The sequence below is a fragment of the Pollicipes pollicipes genome, unplaced genomic scaffold (genome assembly GCF_011947565.3).
Source record: "Pollicipes pollicipes isolate AB1234 unplaced genomic scaffold, Ppol_2.1 Scaffold_4404;HRSCAF=5182_pilon_pilon_pilon, whole genome shotgun sequence".
In the NCBI taxonomy this organism is placed as follows: domain Eukaryota; kingdom Metazoa; phylum Arthropoda; class Thecostraca; order Pollicipedomorpha; family Pollicipedidae; genus Pollicipes; species Pollicipes pollicipes.
In genome coordinates this window covers 95,647-111,142 of record NW_023596484.1, presented here as the reverse complement: position 1 = coordinate 111,142, position 15,496 = coordinate 95,647, and the positions used below count along the sequence as shown (strand labels likewise).

The 15,496-nt window shown below is 53.6% G+C and overlaps 2 protein-coding genes across 2 annotated transcripts in view; one reads left to right on the top strand and one right to left on the bottom strand.

Annotated features, from left to right (window-relative positions):
• Window positions 1-1,465: 1,465 nt before the first annotated feature.
• On the bottom strand, window positions 1,466-4,090 carry LOC119097798 (uncharacterized protein C16orf52 homolog A-like). Its single transcript, XM_037220771.1, is given in 5 exon segments — window positions 1,466-1,661; window positions 1,663-1,701; window positions 1,703-1,725; window positions 2,170-2,382; window positions 3,898-4,090. Coding segments are annotated over 5 exon segments (507 nt in total). The 5' UTR covers window positions 4,004-4,090; the 3' UTR covers window positions 1,466-1,535.
• A 480-nt stretch (window positions 4,091-4,570) lies between these two features.
• LOC119097789 (serine/threonine-protein kinase/endoribonuclease IRE1) overlaps window positions 4,571-15,496 on the top strand; it is a 39,224-nt gene continuing 28,298 nt past the window's right edge. Inside the window, exons 1-6 of the mRNA XM_037220760.1 lie at window positions 4,571-4,810; window positions 6,723-7,015; window positions 8,022-8,182; window positions 9,425-9,581; window positions 10,930-11,050; window positions 14,693-14,800. Of these exons, the coding sequence (XP_037076655.1) occupies window positions 6,746-7,015; window positions 8,022-8,182; window positions 9,425-9,581; window positions 10,930-11,050; window positions 14,693-14,800 (817 nt within the window). The 5' untranslated portion in view covers window positions 4,571-4,810; window positions 6,723-6,745. The remainder of the gene's footprint in view (window positions 4,811-6,722; window positions 7,016-8,021; window positions 8,183-9,424; window positions 9,582-10,929; window positions 11,051-14,692; window positions 14,801-15,496) is intronic.

The following is a 15,496-nucleotide window of genomic DNA, read 5'->3' as shown; positions in this document are numbered from 1 at the left end:
ATCGGAAGAAGCTGAAGACAATACACAGAGCGTGGTGTGAACGAGAACTCCTCGATGCATGCACGTGCAATGGCGCGGCTGTCGCTTCTCAAAACGCCCGGCAATGTACAACACAATAAAGTACCACCGAAATTTGAATGCGACCTTCGGTCAGCGAACACGTCCTGGCGAAAGGAGCATGTCAACAATATCGCCAGCAAATCAGGGACCTTTGAAAGACTTAAAATGGCGTGCAAACGCAAAAGAATGCGTAGACTCGAATCCATTACTGACACGGGCGCAAGCGGCGCAGCCCGGGGCGGAGGCTAATGGGGGCCTCCCCCGTCAGGTTCGAGCGCAGTGCCTACTTAGGCGCGAATAAATGCAAGTCGGAGTTTTGGTGACCATGAAAACTGATGGTTTTCATCTCAATACACGCCAACATGACGCCACACGTGAGTCAGCAGCCGTCATTTAGTAACACGTCTCTGATGACCGAGCTGGTACGTAGGATACGCAGCTGACATAATAGTTCGAGGCAACAGAACAAAATAACATACGTACGTCATCGATGCGCTAGATGCCGTACCTATAATCGTTTTTTGAGTCTGCTAGTATCTCCGAACTGCGTAGTTACCGTCAATGTGGCTGGGATCATGATAGCCCTCTCCCGTTACAGATTCTAGCCGCGCCGCTGCGGTCACATATCATAATATGAGACATGATATATCAAGTTCCCGCATCCCTGGTACAGAACGGCACAGAGATCGAATAACCTGATCTACAAATATCTTGATCATAATGGGCAGACACAGGCAGCACAATCTGCTCGCCCCGAACGCTACATTCGTAAGATAAGAACAATGGCTCTCATCCAAACCCCGCCAGCGAGACGAGTCGAATTCCTACACAGAAAAACGCATGTAAACTACGTGCGCCAGCCCGCTCACCCCTCCTAGAGTCCGCTCTCGGAACTGCGAGGCTACAGAGGCGGGGGTCAGAGCCATCGCGTTCTCACCCATACCGCACCGGATAGCATGGGTGTCCGGCTTCGACAGTTGGTTTCTCGGCTCTCGACGCATAGACCACGTAGTCATTTAACTCCCACCCACCCACCACCCACCCACTTCTTAGGGAAGGGGTGGCATATGAGGTGTACAAAAGAAGTCCCTCTGCCACGAAAACCTGAAGCCTCGATGCATAGAAAGCTGCTCATTGCGGACACCAATAGTAGCCTTGTCGGCAACGCACTCCACACCTGTCGGCGTCTCGCAAAGCTCTGCTTGTGTTACCACCAACAGGTGGCACCAGTATCCCTCGGACGCAATACCCAGCGTCAGGACCACCGATGTCTCTGGACGCACAGGCTTGCCGCTACAAGCCCAGCCCACTCCGTCAGCATCGCCGAAAGAAGCAGAGGCACGAGCTGACAACAGACGCGCTGGTGATCGCAGTTTTCCTAGCATGATAGCACAGGTCACCCTGCGTCCATATCGACGCCACAGGGCACAGGTCACCCTGCGTCCATATCGACGCCACAGAACAAAGCCGTCCATTCACCGGTGCGAGAGACAAAGTCTGCTGGCACACAGTTCGGCTATGCCCGTCACGAAGATCGACACGATGAAGAGGATGTAGGAGACGCCGACCGTGTAGCTGGGCGGCAGCTGGTAGGGCCACGCTGCCGATCTCGGCCATATGGAAGCCCGCCGGCAGGATCACCCGCAGCCAGACAGAGAAAAATCACTGATGGAAGAGGGCAACTAGTCAGTGCCTGCTGGTCAGTGCCTAACTAGTCAGCACAGCTAGTGCTGGCAACTAGTCTTTCCTTCACCACTTAAAAATTGCATGAGCCTGAAAGAGGGGCGACACGATCAAGCACGAAATATATCTGGTCTCATGCCAAGCCAAGAGAATGAACAGGGACTAAGATCCAGCCCGGAAATGTGTAAAAGATCCTGCGAGAACCAAGATCAAGCCCAGCATCATGTCAAGGGATCCAGCCAGAACCGAGATCCAGCCTAGAACATGTTGAGATCCTGCAAGTACCAATAAACAGCTCAAGATGAAGCTGAGATCCTGATCCTGATCAAGTATTCAGGCATCTTTTTTCGCTTAAGAGTACCATCATGTAGCATGACTTTTCAGCCCGTGCAACAGTGGCTGGTGCCGGCGGGCGCGGCGCCTCACCGGCGGCGAAGCCCAGCCAGCGGGCGGCCAGCTGGAACTGGCTGCTCCAGTGGCCCAGCACCAGCGTCAGCAGCGTGCTGGAGACGCAGAGGCAGCTGCACAGCAGGCAGACCAGCGCCACCAGCCACTCGGCGCAGAGGCGCGGAACGAAGCAGACCTCGGGCCGGCCGCGCGTCGTCTGGCACGACCACAGCAAACCCAGGCGGATGCTCCCTGTGTGGACGACAGAGCAGTCTCAGTGGTTAGTGGTGAGACATGGTGGCTGGCCAGCATCGGTTCTACACTGAGTAGGGAGAAGCATGGTGACTCTCCTTTGACACAGAATGATTGATGTTCTTTATGCTGATGGTAAGACAGATGTCAATGCAGAGACAGGAGTTAAAAATATCCTTCTTGAGACAATGTCTTGCTTTAAAAACCAAGATTGACCATCATAACAATCATATCACCAAAGCAATAATCCTGAGGCAACTGGATATTTATCAAAATAAACCAACTTGTCATGAAACACTGCACTCATTCATACAGGCCTTCATGGAAATGGTCATGTGTGCAAACTACAGCCATAAAGTAGCAAACCATCTTTATTTTTCATATATCTTGGCTTATGCCTACATGGCAGGTTGGCACTTAAAACTAGCACACACCTTAAAACTTAAAACTTAAAACTTAACACACCTTAAAACTAGCTTTCATCAATTTAGTCTAAGCATTTGAGCTGCCTAGAACTATTTTTTTAACAATTTAGTCTAAACATTTGGATAGGATATATTTCAGCAATCAGAGCTTGCACTAAGCCATGCTCAATGTCTGGACTTTGACCCATCATTCAATCAAGAAGCTTCAATTCAAGGGATTAATTTTGGGGCAAGTGTTAACTTTTTGCAAGAATTGACATGGTTTGCCTACTCTGTAACTTTACATGACCTGCAGCGAGCTCTTCCACTGTGAGCTATGCTATGAGCTATGAGCTAAGAGTCAGCTGCAGGTCACTCTGTCTATGAGCAAATGGCACTGAAGCAACTCAAACCCACCCACCTTGCCACACATAGGATGGCAGGCGGATGCTTTTACTGACTGAGCTACACAGGGGTGCACCTAAAAGAAGAAAACCTTCAGCTTCTGGGTCTTCAACACTGGGTTCAAAATTTTTTATGCCGAGTTGTTTGCCTCCAATTTCTAGGATCACAGGTCATGTTACATAGTGCTCATCATATGAGCCCTGACTCTTATGGTCTGATCCTGCAATTCCAAGCAAAGAGCAGATCTTGGTGGCAAAAGTTTACAGATATGTAGTGCTTAGCATGACCATCTGACATAACTTGAACTATAGAGCAGCTGTTGCCACAGCCCACAGACCATACCTGTCTGGGCCAAATAGTGATCACCTAATGCAACCCAAACCTGCCCCACCACAGATGTGTGGATTGGAAGGCAGGTGTTCTAACCAACAAAGCCACAGGGATGAACTAATCCTATGATTATGATATTGAATGGTCTTGGAGAATGACCACAAAATAAAATGTGAAACACCACAACTAAAACAATTGTTTATCACTACAGCATTGCTTAACCTGCGCCTCCTGGCATGCTGAAGGTCATTAACATTCCCGCCATGTTCAGCTTTTTCCAGTTATGACTAGCATTAAATGGCATACTCAGAAATCCATCGACAGTATCAAAGAAATGTGAAAAATCAGGACTTGACCCCTTTTGCACAAGCCTTACCTCCAATGTCAGACACAATCCAGTCAGGTGTAGCGATGCTCACAATAATCAAAACGTGGACGATCAGAAAAGTCGCAAATGCTACCAGACTTATCTTGTCCATCATGCACGCTATGATATATAACCTATAGTATTCCGTTCATGCCATTATTGTCATCGGAAATCTATGACCCATCTTCCCATTTTGTGCCTTTTGCTGGACTCGTCTCTGCTGCGGCTTTACTCGACTACAAATAAAGGAATTGAGCGGCACTGAAATTGTTAAGGCATGAACAGAAAACAATGTGAGCGCTTTATTTTCATAATTAAAAGGCATGTGAATTTGAATTTACATTACATTCATGGAGTGTCACGCCTCTGGATCACACAACATCCGACAATCATATTTTCATCATCCCATCTTACTGATCAAGTCGTATAGTTATTTTGTATTTTGATGTGCCGAAAATGAATACAAAAAGGCAGTCGATAAACATTTTGTAGAATAGAGTAGTCAAATATGAATTAACATGTTGGCTTTTGACAGATAAATACACCGAAATCGCCGGAAAATAAAGTATTTTCCACAAGGAAGGTCTTATTATCTTATTCTAAAGTGACGGATTTGCGACGAAATCGTCGAATGGTCACTCGTGAGCATCAAGTGACTTTTGAAAACAAACACGCAGTGCGGGTGCGGGAAGCGCGTGTCGCGTTTAGGCAGTTTCTGTGTGATTACTTAGCCTAAATGAGAGGGGAGAGGACTCGGAACTACTCCCTTGTTTGTATATGTCATCAGTTTCGTTTTATATCACTGGCTACCGAGTGTTATTGAGCCTGCTGAAGAGTTTTTTTCAGGACGTGAAGCGACAACTGAGTGCCAGAATACCAAACAGCATAAACACGTAGTTTCTGCATTTGGTCCATGACGCTGGTACGTAAATGGGTCTCAGTGCTTGCACATGGGAATGAGATGGTTTTTGATGTGAGTGGCATCACCAATTATTTTACTTAAGCCGTAAATGTCTCGTCTTCTATGTCCGGATTACATAAAATAGATGTACTGCTGGACATCTCTGCTTACGATGACATAATGGCAACATTTTTAGAAGTGTTCTCTTTGCAGTATTTTTAGCACTGCAATTTTTCTGCACACTGTTCAAGGGAATTGTAGTGTTGTAGAGGTAATTCCAAACAAAAATATTGTGACAATTTTTCAAGCAAATATGATAAAAAAGTTTGGCACAACAAGCCCTGGCTATGGTGAGCATGTGCACCAGGCTCATTTACTATGTCATCTGGGTGTTGGGGTGAACCTGATTTTTCTCACCAACACAATGCTGCCTAACATGGACTGCTTTGCAGTCATGTAGAGGTAAAATATGTATTGAGTGTAGTAGAATCTAAGCTGGTGTTATGGGCAATATATAGAACCATGTTTTCTCAGTGTGGTGTGCTAAATCTGCTTTTTTGATGTTTTGTGTTCAATTTATGGATTTTTTGTGCAAATTTTCATATATTTTGGGGGGTAAAATATATCATCAAACATGATTTGTATAATTTTTGCTTGTTGTTTGCCCTGAAGCATCATATTTCCCTGCAACATTGACTGTGTATTAGAGTTGGTGCTGACTGTGCCCTTATTATATATAAAATATATTATGCATCATTGTTGTTATGCCAGTGCTGACATGTTCTTGGTGGCACATATTTTTGCAGTAGGTACTCAGTGAGGTAAAGTAACAATGCTTCAATTTTAATATGAGTCTGTTAATGGAAATAGTATGCTGTCTATTCCATGTTGTAGTGAGGGAAGGGGCCTGAACACCTCCAGGTGAATGTGAAGATGCACGTCCTGTACCGTTCATGTACGTTCATGCAAGTCCGTGCACATTCCATGCACAACCAAACTGTTTGTACTTATATGACTAGTGATTAGGACTACTTCAGTGCTTCATCATTTTATGGATATGATATTTGCTGTATTTGCTAGCCATTTTGCTTCCTTTGTGTGTGTCCAACACAGTTCAAACTTTCAATAGCCATTGAGAAAATTTGTGTTGAGCTGTCATTGTTGTCAGGACTTTACAATGTCCTTGCCTACTGAGGCTACATGTTGTATGCCTCTCACCCTGCAATAAAGATGGGCTTCACTGGAGATGAAACTCTGTATCAAGTTTTAAGTTTCACTGATGAACAGTTTAACCACTGTGCTATATATCCCACTTGCTGGGCTGACTTCATCAATTTGCTTACATATATTGTCCCATTTGTCCCAAATATTGCATTGATGATAATTTAATGCAGTTTTCTTTAAATGCCTGGAAATTGTTTGAACCTCCATGTGAAAAAGTGGGAGGGTCTGTTGCGACTTTGGCAATGATTCACATGTCATCACAGGTCATGCTATTTCTTTTGTTTCAGTTCATTGCAGCTAAGATGGCATATTGATCAAAAATGAAAAAAGTTAATTATAACAATATTGGTAATGAACACAGGAACCTCCAAATCAGACCATCCTGACTGCAGGGCAGTTTAAATCAAAAAGGTGCTACTTCCTGTGGTCCAGACTGGCCATTCAATAGGAAAGTAATATGCAATCATGGTCTGGATCAGACTGCATAGAAAAAAGAAGCACAGTTGCAACTAAGCATCACACCATATCATAGCTCATTATTCTCAAGGAGTATTATACACCATAAGGTCAAATTTGTATGATTATTTTTTAAATTTTCTTGATAATGTGCAATGATAATTCAAACAATGATAGTATGGGTATAAATAGTAGGGTACACAAGTGGGCATTATATAGTTGTGTGAACTTGTGTTGCCTATCATTCCCACAGATGCCACCATATCCAGACAGAAAATGAAGAGACTTTGTAAGATAGCCCTTCTTGGGCTTATATTTTTGATACATGCAGCTGGGAGTTTTGGGAAAGGAGAAGATAGGCAGGATACTGACTCACTCAGAAGGAATGAGTACTACAACAGTAACATGGATGGAGATGTTACCTTGGAAGATGAGCAGGAAGATACAATTGAGGAAGAAATTGAAAAGCTGGGGAGTGACATTAAGGCATATTTCAAGCACAGCGACATAGAGAAAGGTCACATAGATAACACACAAAAAGAGCAGGTAAGTTTATGTGCTCCAGATATTTCCACTTTATCTTTCTTTAATCATCATCTTTAATGTCTTTAACATCATTTAACAACATCATTCTTTAATATCTTTAATATTTAACATCTTTAACATCTTTCATCATAATCTAACATCATAGCATCATCTTTAACAGGGTATCATGATGCACCACACCTGATCGCCACTGCAGAGTGATGTCACGTCATTGGGGCTTTACGACACACTCAGCTGCTGAGGCTATATGGCGTCACCTGCCTCTCACCCTGGCAGGAAGGGCGGGTGCCGCGGGGAATCGAACCCGTACCTCCGGTTTCCCAGACGCACAGTGGTTATCACAGACGCATTAACCGCTATACTACCGGCGCCTCACACTGTGGAGTACTAAAGCCCAGCAAGCCAACCAAATTCTAGCTTGATGGCTTCTCGCAGTCTACACCATGATGTAAGTGAGTGCTTGGATTATTAGCACTTGTGCTCAGAACCCTGAAATCTCAGCAGAAATACTGTACATTGTGTAATTGTTGAATGATATGTAACAACAACAGATAAGAAGTTATATTTTCTTTGTCCATGGCTAGGTACAATTCAGTATGCTGGTAAATTATCTACAGTCAAGGTCAATGTTGGACCCTGGGCCCAATAGGCTTTGTATTGTGTCAAGTTGTGTGCTGCACAGGACCCCATGGCGTGAACCTTATCAGGTGCAACAACCTATCCACCCTATGCTTTACCCTACCTGCGCCCCATCTCACCTTGCATGCTGTCAAATACTGCACCCTCTCAGCCCAGCATTCCACCTTCCATATTGTACTCCACTCCACTGCACTGTCCTCTGCCCCTGATCTGACCTGCCCTGACCTGTTCTGACCTGTTCTGACATGACCTGATCTGAACTGACCTGACCTGACCTGACCTGACCTGACCTGACCTGACCCGTGGCCGCCACACCGTGCGCTGTGGGCACCTGACACAGCTGAGGAGGTGGCCTGCTGCCTGTCAGGTATCGGCTGTGATCCCGACCGCCGACGAGGAGGACCTGATGCTGGTCTCCACGCTGACGGGCCGGCTGTACGGCCTGAGCCGCGCCTCGGGCACCGTGCTCTGGACGCTGGAGCGCGGCCCGGCCGTGCGCGCGCCCGACACCCAGCTGCGCCAGGCCGAGTAGGTGCCCGGCATCACCGCCGCCGCCGGCAGCGGGCGGTCCGGGGCCGCCGCGCGCGCCCGCGGCTTGTGTGGCGGCAGCGCTGGTGTGCCGGTGCTTTGATGGCTGTCCAATGCCATGGACAGAGAGGCCATGGTGCAGCCCGCTGGATTGTGATAGTTGGGTGGTAGTGTGATTGTCATCGTTTCAGTGAAGTCTGCGAGCTGCGACGTTCGTCTGCGTCTGCCGTGCTGTGATGTTGTGACGTCACTGTGGCATCATCCCTGCAGGGCAGCGTTTCCACCGAACCGTCGGACGACAGGCTGTATGCACTGTTGTAACGTCACTATGATATCATCCCGGCAGGGCGGCGTTCCTGCCGGACCCGTTGGACGGCAGCCTGTATGCGCTGTTGTGACGTCACCATGCCATCACCCTGGCATGTATGCGCCCTTATGCCGTCACTGTGACGTCATCCCTGCGGGGCAGCGTTCCCGCCGGACCCGTTGGACGGCAGCCTGTATGCGCTGTTGTGACGTCACCATGCCATCACCCTGGCATGTATGCGCCCTTATGCCGTCACTATGACGTCATCCCAGCAGGGCGGCGTTCCCGCCGGACCCGTTGGACAGCAGCCTGTATGCGCTGTTGTGACGTCACCATGCCATCACCCTGGCATGTATGCGCCTGTATGCCGTCACTGTGACGTCATCCCTGTGGGGCGGCGTTTCTGCCGGACCCGTCGGACGACAGGCTGTATGCACTGTTATGACGTCACTATGACGTCATTCCAGCAGGGCGGCGTTCCTGCGGGACCCGTTGAACGGCAGCCTGTATGCGTTGTTGTGACGTCACCATGCCATCACCCCGGCATGTATGCGCTCTTATGCCGTCACTGTGACGTCATCCCAGCGGGGCGGCGTTTCTGCCGGACCCATCGGACGACAGGCGGTATGCACTGTTGTGACGTCACTGTGATATCATTCCAGCAGGGCGGGCGTTCCTGCCGGACCCGTCGGACGGCAGCCTGTATGCGCTGCTGTCACGTCACCATGCCATCATCCCGGCATGTATGCACTCTTATGCCGTCACTGTGACGTCATCCCAGCAGGGCGGCGTTCCTGCCGGACCCGTCGGACGACAGGCTGTATGCACTGTTATGTCAACGCTATGACGTCATCACAGTAGGGCGGCGATCCTGCCGGACCCGTCGGACGACAGGCTGTATGCACTCTTATGCCGTCACTGTGACGTCATCCCAGCAGGGCGGCGTTCCTGCCGGACCCGTCGGACGGCAGCCTGTACATGCTGGGCGGACCGGGCCGGGACTCGCTGCGGAAGCTGCCGTTCACAGTGCCGGAGCTGGTGTCGGCGGCGCCGTGCCGCAGCTCGGACGGCCTGCTCTACACCGGCAAAAAGGTAGCGCACCTGGTCGCGAGCTATGATGTGCGACACCGGCCTCCCGGTCTGATGTGGGCTGGACTTCACGCTAGTAGAAGGGGCCGGCCGGGGGCTGAGTAGAAACGCATGCGCGCGGTTAGAAGGGCGTTATATGAAGGTTCAGGGAGGGGTCTATTTGTACACCAACAAACGTGTACTCTGAGGAGGGGCAAGGAGGGTGCTCTCGCACACCGGAGGGTCGGTGGTATGGGGACCAGAGGGGACCATGCGCACCGGTAGAAGGTGCCGCACTGTGTATAGGACAGCTGTCACGCGGGACCATGCCGGTGCGCAGACACTGAATCCTGGGGAGAAGTATGGCCGGGGGCTGGTGGTGAGGCACGAGCCTCCCACAGTAACAGCAGGCACCGCTGGTGGTCGGGCCACGGCACTGCCGTCTGCACATGGCAGGCGATGGCGCCGGGAGCCATAGCGCCCAGTAGCCTTCTGTTCACCGGCAGAAGAGCGCCTCCGGCGGCTCGGCGGGCGTGTGTCCTGCTCAGCGGGTGGACGCCGGCGCGCGGGCTGAACTGTAGCGAGCACGTCCCGGCAACATGGCGGTGATGGCCACAAGCTCTCAGCTCCGCGCCAATTGCGGTAGTGTCCGTCATGGGCGTGATGCCGTGGTCAGCGCGCTAACCTGGCGTGGTTTGTCTTTTGCATTAATGCGTACAGCTGCCAGCGACGGACTCCTGAGCGACAGTGGGTATTAGGTGTCGCGACAAGCCCTCCACGTCACAGGCCCATCGGCGTGACATAGCAAGACTAGGAAGTGAGCCCGCTGTCACCCGACCTGACCCGACCTGACCCGACTCGACCTGGCATGCTCCGAGGGTGCCCGCTCCGAGCGAACTTAACCTGACCTGATCTGCCCCGGCGCTGGAGCTGGGCTGTCATGGCCCCGGCCGTGAAGTGGCCCGTGACCTGACAGCGCCCACGTGACGACAGGTGGAGTGACGGGACCGGATTTAAATGCTGACCTGACCTGACATTTACCCCTGACCTTGACCCCTCACCTGGCAGGTGGACGGCTGATTGGCTGTGGACTGGGTGGCGGGCCAGGTACATGAGGCCCTGACCTTGACCCCTGACCAGGCAGGTGGACGGCTGATTGGCTGTGGACTGGGTGGCGGGCCAGGTACATGAGGCCCTGACCTTGACCCCTGACCAGGCAGGTGGACGGCTGGCTGGCTGTGGACTGGGCGACGGACCAGGCACAGGAGGCCCTGACCTTGACCCCTGACCTGGCAGGTGGACGGCTGGCTGGCTGTGGACTGGGTGACGGACCAGGCACAGAAGGCCCTGACCTCGACCCCTGACCTGGCAGGTGGACGGCTGGCTGGCTGTGGACTGGGTGACGGGCCAGGTGCAGGAGGAGCTGACATCGGAGGGCTCCAGCCGCTCGTGCCCGGTTAACAGCCCGCACACTGTCTTCATCGGACGTACAGGTACGGGCACGACGCGCCAAGTTCGGTTGGCCATTACTTGCTTTGGGAGCGTATGAGAATGTGCGACTGACCGTGGGTAAGTCAACGTTTGTGGACTGTTCTGTCATGGAAGTATTGGTCCTGCTGGATATCGCGGTAAGCTTGTAAGGTGCGCGTCAGCCATGGGGCTAGGCCAGCTGAGCCATGGCTGCGGTCCGTGACGACGGCCGGCGGTTTTGCTTGCGCTTGCTGCTGGCTCCCGTTATTGGCATGTTGTCGGTACTGCTCTCGCCCCCTCCCCCTGCTCCAGCTGCCGCGGCAGCAGCTGTGCGCCGGCGGTGCCCCCCCCCCCCCGCCCCCCAGTCTGCAGCGGCCTGCCCCCTCGTCTCGACCTCGCCCCCTCCTGCGGCGGCGTCTGGCGCTGCCCCCGCCCACAGCCGCAGACGCGCGCCGCCGGTATTGATCCTGTTGACAATCACACCAGCTCGGCGGCCACACGGCTGCGGCAGCGTGTGGTGCCACAGGTGGCCGGCGGCTTATACCGCCGGGTTTGTGGTGTTCAGCGTGTGGCTGTGGGCTGGGGGACCGGGGCAGAGTGGGGCGTCCTCTGGCGGCAGGCGGTCTCGAGTGTCGGGGCCGTCCGGAAGCGTAATCTCTGCAGCGGTGATCAGCTGCGTCTTGTGGACAGCTGGCGGCTAGTCACCTCGAGGCGTGGGGCTGTTGAGACCGTGTTTTGGGACACGTGAGTGTCCGCGGACATGATTTGGATGTGCCGATTTTGATTCGTGTCTCCCAGGCTTGACGCATGGGGCGATGGTGCTTTCATATTCCGGTGTTACAACTAAGCATTTAACAGTTGCAATGTTCCGCCGTACTGTGGTCTGACAATGAACGCGAGCCAATTTCGAACATACGAAACAACATAATGAGTCCGGCGCGGCGTCCCAAAAGCCCGCCGCGCCGTGATTGGTCGCATGGCGAGACGATCAAGCCGTTGGCAGCGGGGCTGGTGGCCGCCGCAGCTCCGCTGTCTTCGGGCTCGTGACCCCGCACGATAGAGGGCGTGACCCGGCGCGGCGTCAGCGAGCTGTGTAGTGACGTCATGCACTTGGTCCCCATGCCAAGCTCGCACTGGCGCAGAACACGCGACGGAGGCAACGAGGAATCCGCACTGAACGCCGACTGGACGCGTGGACAGGCGTTCGGAACCGTTTTCGGTGCAACGTTCGTGAGCGTAGCGGTCGGTCGTAGGTTCGCTATTGAACGTAAAAATGAGGCGGGGCACCCCCGCCACAGAACCGCGGCCCCTGAAGCCCTGGGGGGGGGGCGGGGGGCGTGGCGGGGGGCGGGGGGGGGGGTCTGGTTTGGCCCACCCCAAACCGCAAAGGGTCAGTAGTAGGTCGGCCACGATAAGCGCCGCGCAGCCCGTGCAGTGGGAGTAGGACTGGTTCGCCGAGTTGTACCGGAACCTGTCCAGAGCCGCCAGGATTCCGGCCCAGCCACCGGCCCAGCCGACTGGCCCGGGTCTCCCGCGGTCGGTGGAGCCGAAAACCGGCACGGCGGGCACGGGCGGCGTCAGGGGGATCTGAGAGGGGGGCGGGGGGCGGGTACACGGGTGTGTGTCACGTCTTGCAGGCGCTGATCGCTACAGAGGCGCCGGATGCGTGACAATGCGTGACGTGTCATCCGCGCCCCTGTCTGAACGCAGTAACTTCAGCGTACGGTGCCGGGATCTCGGCGGTTTCTTGACGTCCGCTCTTGCTCGGCGCGTAAACGGCGTCACACACGCGTCACTGACGCCGTGGCCGTGACGGCCGGCGTAGCGTGACGCCGTCACAGACGGCGGTCGACAGCAGACGGACCTGTGTCCGAACCAGCACCGCTGGCAACGCCGCCCCGAGACCGGGCGCCTGGGTTGTGCTGTGGCTCTGGTTGTTACAATCACGCGGCGGCGAGGAAAAGTGGAAGCAGGTCCACATCTCGCCGGGTGCTGTTGAAGCGGTGGAGTTTTCCTCTGCCACCCGCCCCCTGCCGCTGTCGTGCAGGGTGGAGCGATGCTGAATTGTTGACGTGGCAAGCCCAGCAAACGGCATACACAGCAGCTGACTGATTGACGTCATACCGGGCGAAGCGAGGAATGCGCTTCGGCGGGGTAACTCCGCTGGGTCACGTCCCGCAGAATGGGCGTTGCCGAAGTTACGAATAGGCTTACATAATCAAGAACGGTCTGGTGGCGTACACTGCTGGTATCAATGGGAACCGTGTACGGCGTACACTGCTGGTGTCAGTCGGGACCGTGTACCGCATACACCGCTGGTGTCAGTCGGGACCGCGTACCGCGTACACTGCTGGTGTCAGTCGGGACCGTGTACCGCATACACCGCTGGTGTCAGTCGGGACCGTGTACCGCGCACACTGCTGGTGTCAGTCGGGACCGCGTACCGCGCACACTGGTGGTGTCGGTAGGGACGGTGTACCGCGTACACTGATGGTCCCAGTCGGGTCCGTGTACCGCGTACACCGCTGGTGTCAGTCGGGACGGTGTACCGCGTACACTGCTGGTGTCAGTCGGGACGGTGTACCGCGTACACTGCTGGTGTCAGTCGGGACCGCGTACCGCGCACGCTGGTGGTGTCGGTCGGGACGGTATACCGCGTACACTGATGGTGCCAGTCGGGTCCGTGTACCGCGTACACCGCTGGTGTCAGTCGGGTCCGTGTACCGCGTACACTGCTGGTGTCAGTCGGGGCCGTGCACCGCGTACTTTGTTGGTGTCAGTCGGGACCGTGGTGGTGTCAGTCAGGACCGTGTACGGCGTTCACTGGTGGTGACAGTCGGGACCGCGTGATCGCGTACCCCGCAGCGGTTCTCTGCTCTAGAGTAACATGTGAGCTCGCTGCGTGCTGTTCGTGCAACGTTCGGATTATAGCATGCAGGCATCGCATGATTTTCGCCTTTTTTGGGCAACCTGCCACTTAGTGCTGCTGGGTGGGTCACGAAGCGCGGTTCAGCCGTGGCTCGTGCCTCACCTGTCTGGCTGACGTGAACTGAGGCTTGTTAGTCTTCATGCACTCGGACAACGCCTCGCGCTGCGCAATCTTGCCAAAGTGTTTGATATGTATGAGGTATCATGTTCGTGCGGACGTTGTTTCGAATTCAGTCACGCGTCTCTGAGCATGATGACGGCGGGGGCAGAACAGGCATTGCCCCGGGTAGTTTGTTTTGTTTCATCTGCAAACCTCCGTGTCCGGCTTGGCTTGATCGTAAGTCGAGCTGCCCCTCTTCCCCTCCCCCCCCCCCGCTCTGCGCCCCCTGAAACCATGTGCGGATTATTGTGTCTCACTGAGACTTCCTCCCCCTTGCGATGGTCGCATCGATCGCTGTCAGCATTTAAGGAAGCGCTCCCAAAATCGCCAATGGGGACAACGCCATGGTTTAAGGGGAGAGGGAGTTTAATCGTTAGACTGCAGCGAATGTATGAAGCTCCGTCTGACGGTATTCGGAGCATGTTGTTGACCGTTTTGTTACCAGTTCTCCGCTACTTTTCGCCATCGCCACCCCCATCGCCACGCCGCATTTCGCCATCGCCTTCGCCGCATTACGCTCCGCGGCACATCTCTGGTGCATGCACGACGTGTTGACGCGGTCACTTCCTGTCGGCAGAGTACACAGTGTCGATGCACGACAGTAAGGCGGGCAGCCGGCGCTGGAACATCAGCTTCACCCAGTACTCGGCGCTGGAGATGCCGCCCGAACTGCTGGCCAAGTACCGTGAGTGGCACCGGGCAATCTCCTGGGAAGTCTGCTGGACGTCCAGATAGAGTCTGCTGGACTCCAGGGGCTGCTGGACGTCCAGACAGAGCCCACTCGGTCCGAGTCTGTGGGCGAGGGTGATCTGCGCCCCTGGAGTGCCGGGGCTCTCCCAGAGCGCTGGGTGTCATGCGGCGCACGCCGTGTGTTGGCCGCACCCTCTCACGGCCCCTGGTTATGAACCGTTTGGGGAATACGGCCCTTGCGCCACCACCACTCATCGCAGCATGTACTCAGGTCTATTGTATACTGAAGATGGATTGGTTAACGTGTGAGTGGTCTTGCCGCCGTTAGCGTATCGTATTGAAAGAGATGACGGTGGTGGCTTGTTTCCAACGGTCCCTCAATTTCTTGTCGACGTCAGGCTTGGAGCGAGTTGTGTATGTCGCTAATCGGTCCGTCGTAGGCACTTACTAGATCACAGTGACGTGTTTAATAACGCTTGTGCTAATGGTCATCAATCACCACGAGCACAACAACACAACGCAACGCAACTTGTCACCCCGTCCTCGTCAGCAAATGCAACCCCAGCACCTCGTCCATAAGTTCGTTCATGACTACAACTCAACGCGCCACGATTTATAATTTCCTAAGTCGATTCCTACTAACATCGACTCCGCCATGGTGACGTCCACACGGGGGGCTGCAGGTTCCCTT